We start from the raw sequence: 3,294 nt of genomic DNA, 5'->3' as shown, positions 1-3,294 counted from the left end.
AAATTACATGAACCGAAATCGTTAAATTTATGTTTATTTATTAAAACTAAAATTGTAAGTAACAAGAAATCATATTGATCAATGTTTTTCTTAGATTAAGTTTCATTTGAACATGTGGGTTTCAGCGTAATTATTATTGCTGATGAACAAAAATATTCAGAATTCAAATTTTGTTATAATTTTCCAGTTCTACTAATTCTACCACTTCTGTGGTATTTCATTAATTTTAATTTAGTAATATAAGTAAAGCAGAGCTTAAATTTTGATCCAGAATTAGTTTTAGAGCTTCCTACGGACCAACATTACGTTTTGTTAGAAAATTAGTGAAGAATTTCATTTCGTATCGTCAAAATGTAAACAATTTAACATTATTCCTTTATGACTAAATATTTTATGTGTTAATATTGTAGTGAACGTAATATCAAGTGTTTATATAGTGAAATATTTAATATGAAAGACATATTTATTATTGATAATTTTTCTCTCGAATAAGTTTAATATGTACAATTTCTACATTAAAATTTGTTGGTATCAATCTAAAATTGCTGTTATTTGTTAAACAACAAGTTAATTGTCTGATCTCCGACTACCTTGAATGATATTAACTTATCTAGATGTATCTTTAATGTTTGTAATTATTTGGTAATTGTGATTATGTAATCAATTGTCTATCCAAGATATGTAAACGAGATTGCAGCAGCGAGATTGTGATAAAAGTGTGTTGAAAAGACATATTAAAACAAATATTTTGAGTGGATTATGATTAGAAAAGCAATGACTTTGACTATTTATCTTCTTAGAATTAGATAATAAGTCTTTGTCTATTAAATAACGTTATAGTTTTGAGGAACAAACTTTGTTATTACGTTTTACAAAACTTATCGTAGGCAACCAAGTACACATTTTAATGCACTCTTGATTTGAACAAAACTGCTATTAATAAAAAATATTTGCCATATATTAATATCATAATTACATAATCAAAAATAAGTATATACACAATATATTGTTTAAGTTTTCGGTTTCAAAATTAAAATATGTAAATCCATAACATTAGTTCCAGTGTGTCCAGTTTTTACCAAAAATTCTCCGTTCTGGTAACGAGAAAAGAAACTGTAAGCATCATTATTTTCCAAAAAATCATCGATCTCCTGTAAACCACCGATGACCGTTGTGGAAACAGCACCAGCAGCATCTGTTGGTCCATCAATACCATCCGTTCCGCAGCTGAGGAAACAAAAATCCAATCCAGCCTCACATGCGATCTTGGAAAATTCCAAAGCCAACTGTTGGTTCCGTCCACCTAAACCGTTCCCTTTAACCACAACCGTAGGCTCTCCAGCTCCTATAATACAAACTGTTTCGTTTTTCTTCACTTCGTCCAAAGCAATTTGCAGATATCGTTTGGCCACATCCACGACGTCACCCTGAATGTCTTTCGAAAATAGTTCTACCTTATTATAACCCAAATTAACTGCGGATCGTTTGGCAGCTTCGCAAGCAATCTCGTTATTGCCGATAATAAAATTCGCAACGTGATTGTAATTAAAAGACTCTAACTTTGGCTGCTGTAAAATGTTTAATGCGATCTCTGAAATATCCACATTATATTTGTTAATCACTTCCATAGCGAGATGAGCATCTTTATTCTCGACTGTTGGACCACTCGCTATGGAATCAATCGGGTCTCCGACGATATCAGAGAGGATCAGAGTTACCACTCTGCAAGGATAAGCAATCTGCGCTAATCCACCTCCTTTTAATTCGGACAACATTTTTCTCACGCAATTCAATTCGATTATATTGGCTCCACCTTTGCTAAGATTCTTTATAATTTTCTGCTTTTCATCTAAACTCAATCCAAATTTAGGTAAAGGTAGCAAAGCGCTTCCACCGCCTGATATGAGGACAAGAAGTAAATCATCTTTGGTGAGACCAACGCACAGATCTTTGATGGCTTTCGCCGCTTCCATTGCATCCAGATCAGGTATATTATCTTTGGCGCCTTCGAATATTCTCAAAACAGAATTATTTTTCAGCAATAGCTGAGGTTGATCTTTGAAGCATTCTTGGGTACCAGCAGGTATTGACAATATACCGCTACGAAGATTAGAACTCAATATGTTCTCCATTTCCACAGCCATACCTAATACAGCTTTTCCGAAGCCGACTATGTGGCAAGGTCGATTCAATGGGAAAGTTTCTGCATCGACGTGCAACTTGCCAGATGAAACCTTAACCCTGTTTCGTAAGAAGTTCTGCGGCTGCACAGCACCAACCGCATTAAGGAATATAGTTTTTGCATCGCGAACGTACTTCATCTTTGCTTTTATATGTTTAACTAAATTCTAGGTTATTGTGACGATAACGAAATGATAAATAAATAACGTAATCATTAAGTTTGAAATACTTTTTACAATATTGTTATTAAATATACAATTTAGAGTTATACTATGAAGATATTTTCTTGCAGATTACTAATTTTACATGTAAATGCCTATTAGAATCTTCTTCTGATAACAATTCTTATAGATATAGTATAGGCAACTGAAACAACCCACAGTATATGTAATACTGATAACATTTTGTATTTTTTTGTTACATTAGTTTACAAATTATAGTTATTAGATCTTTTCATACTTTCTCCATATTATAAACAATTCCTGAATGAAACTTTTATTACATTTTTGTTAAAACGTATTATAAAATAAATAGGTAACTGCAGACATTTTCTGTAATTGTACGTACATCAAGTACGTAATATATGAATTACTGAAAACGGTAGCTGTACTTCTGTTTCTTGTTCAAACATCTTTCATATAAAGTTCAGCAAGCAACTTTTAGATGGAGCTACATGATTAAAATTGAAATTCACAATACATTTAATAAAGTTAAGCAAATTACCTTAACAAAAATAGATAATAATGAATGTTTAACGAATTAAAAACAGAAATCGTGTTAAATTTATTTATATAGTTATTAAAAATCTATCAATTCAAGAGAAACTTAGTTTTATTACACTGTATTTTGTTGTTTTAAGACCAGTTTAATAGTTTACAGAAATTAAAAAATACATATAGTAGTAATGTTTGGAAACACTGATATTTTTGCCTAGACAAAACTCATCCATGAAAATAAATTCAAAAACTAACTTCATTCAACAAAAGTTATCATTTATTTTATATTTGTTGTACATTTAGTACCATTAGCGAATACATTAGAAAAAGTGAAATAAATATTTACAAGAAAACAGATATTTTAATAATAAAATTTCTAAAAATCGATTGACTTTTG

At 30.6% G+C, this 3,294-nt stretch overlaps 1 protein-coding gene across 1 annotated transcript; it reads right to left on the bottom strand.

The window, feature by feature from the left end:
• Positions 1-1,010: 1,010 nt before the first annotated feature.
• LOC108565465 (glycerate kinase) lies at positions 1,011-2,358 on the bottom strand. The gene has a single exon (XM_017924948.1). The coding sequence runs from the start codon at positions 2,319-2,321 to the stop codon at positions 1,011-1,013; it is 1,311 nt and encodes a 436-aa protein (XP_017780437.1). The 5' UTR covers positions 2,322-2,358.
• Between the last annotated feature and the right edge of the window lie 936 nt (positions 2,359-3,294).

Source organism: Nicrophorus vespilloides, unplaced genomic scaffold, assembly GCF_001412225.1.
Source record: "Nicrophorus vespilloides isolate i.1.1-1 unplaced genomic scaffold, Nicve_v1.0, whole genome shotgun sequence".
NCBI lineage: Eukaryota > Metazoa > Arthropoda > Insecta > Coleoptera > Silphidae > Nicrophorus > Nicrophorus vespilloides.
The sequence above is the reverse complement of the archived record's forward strand: the minus strand, read 5'-3'. Positions and strand labels throughout refer to the sequence as shown.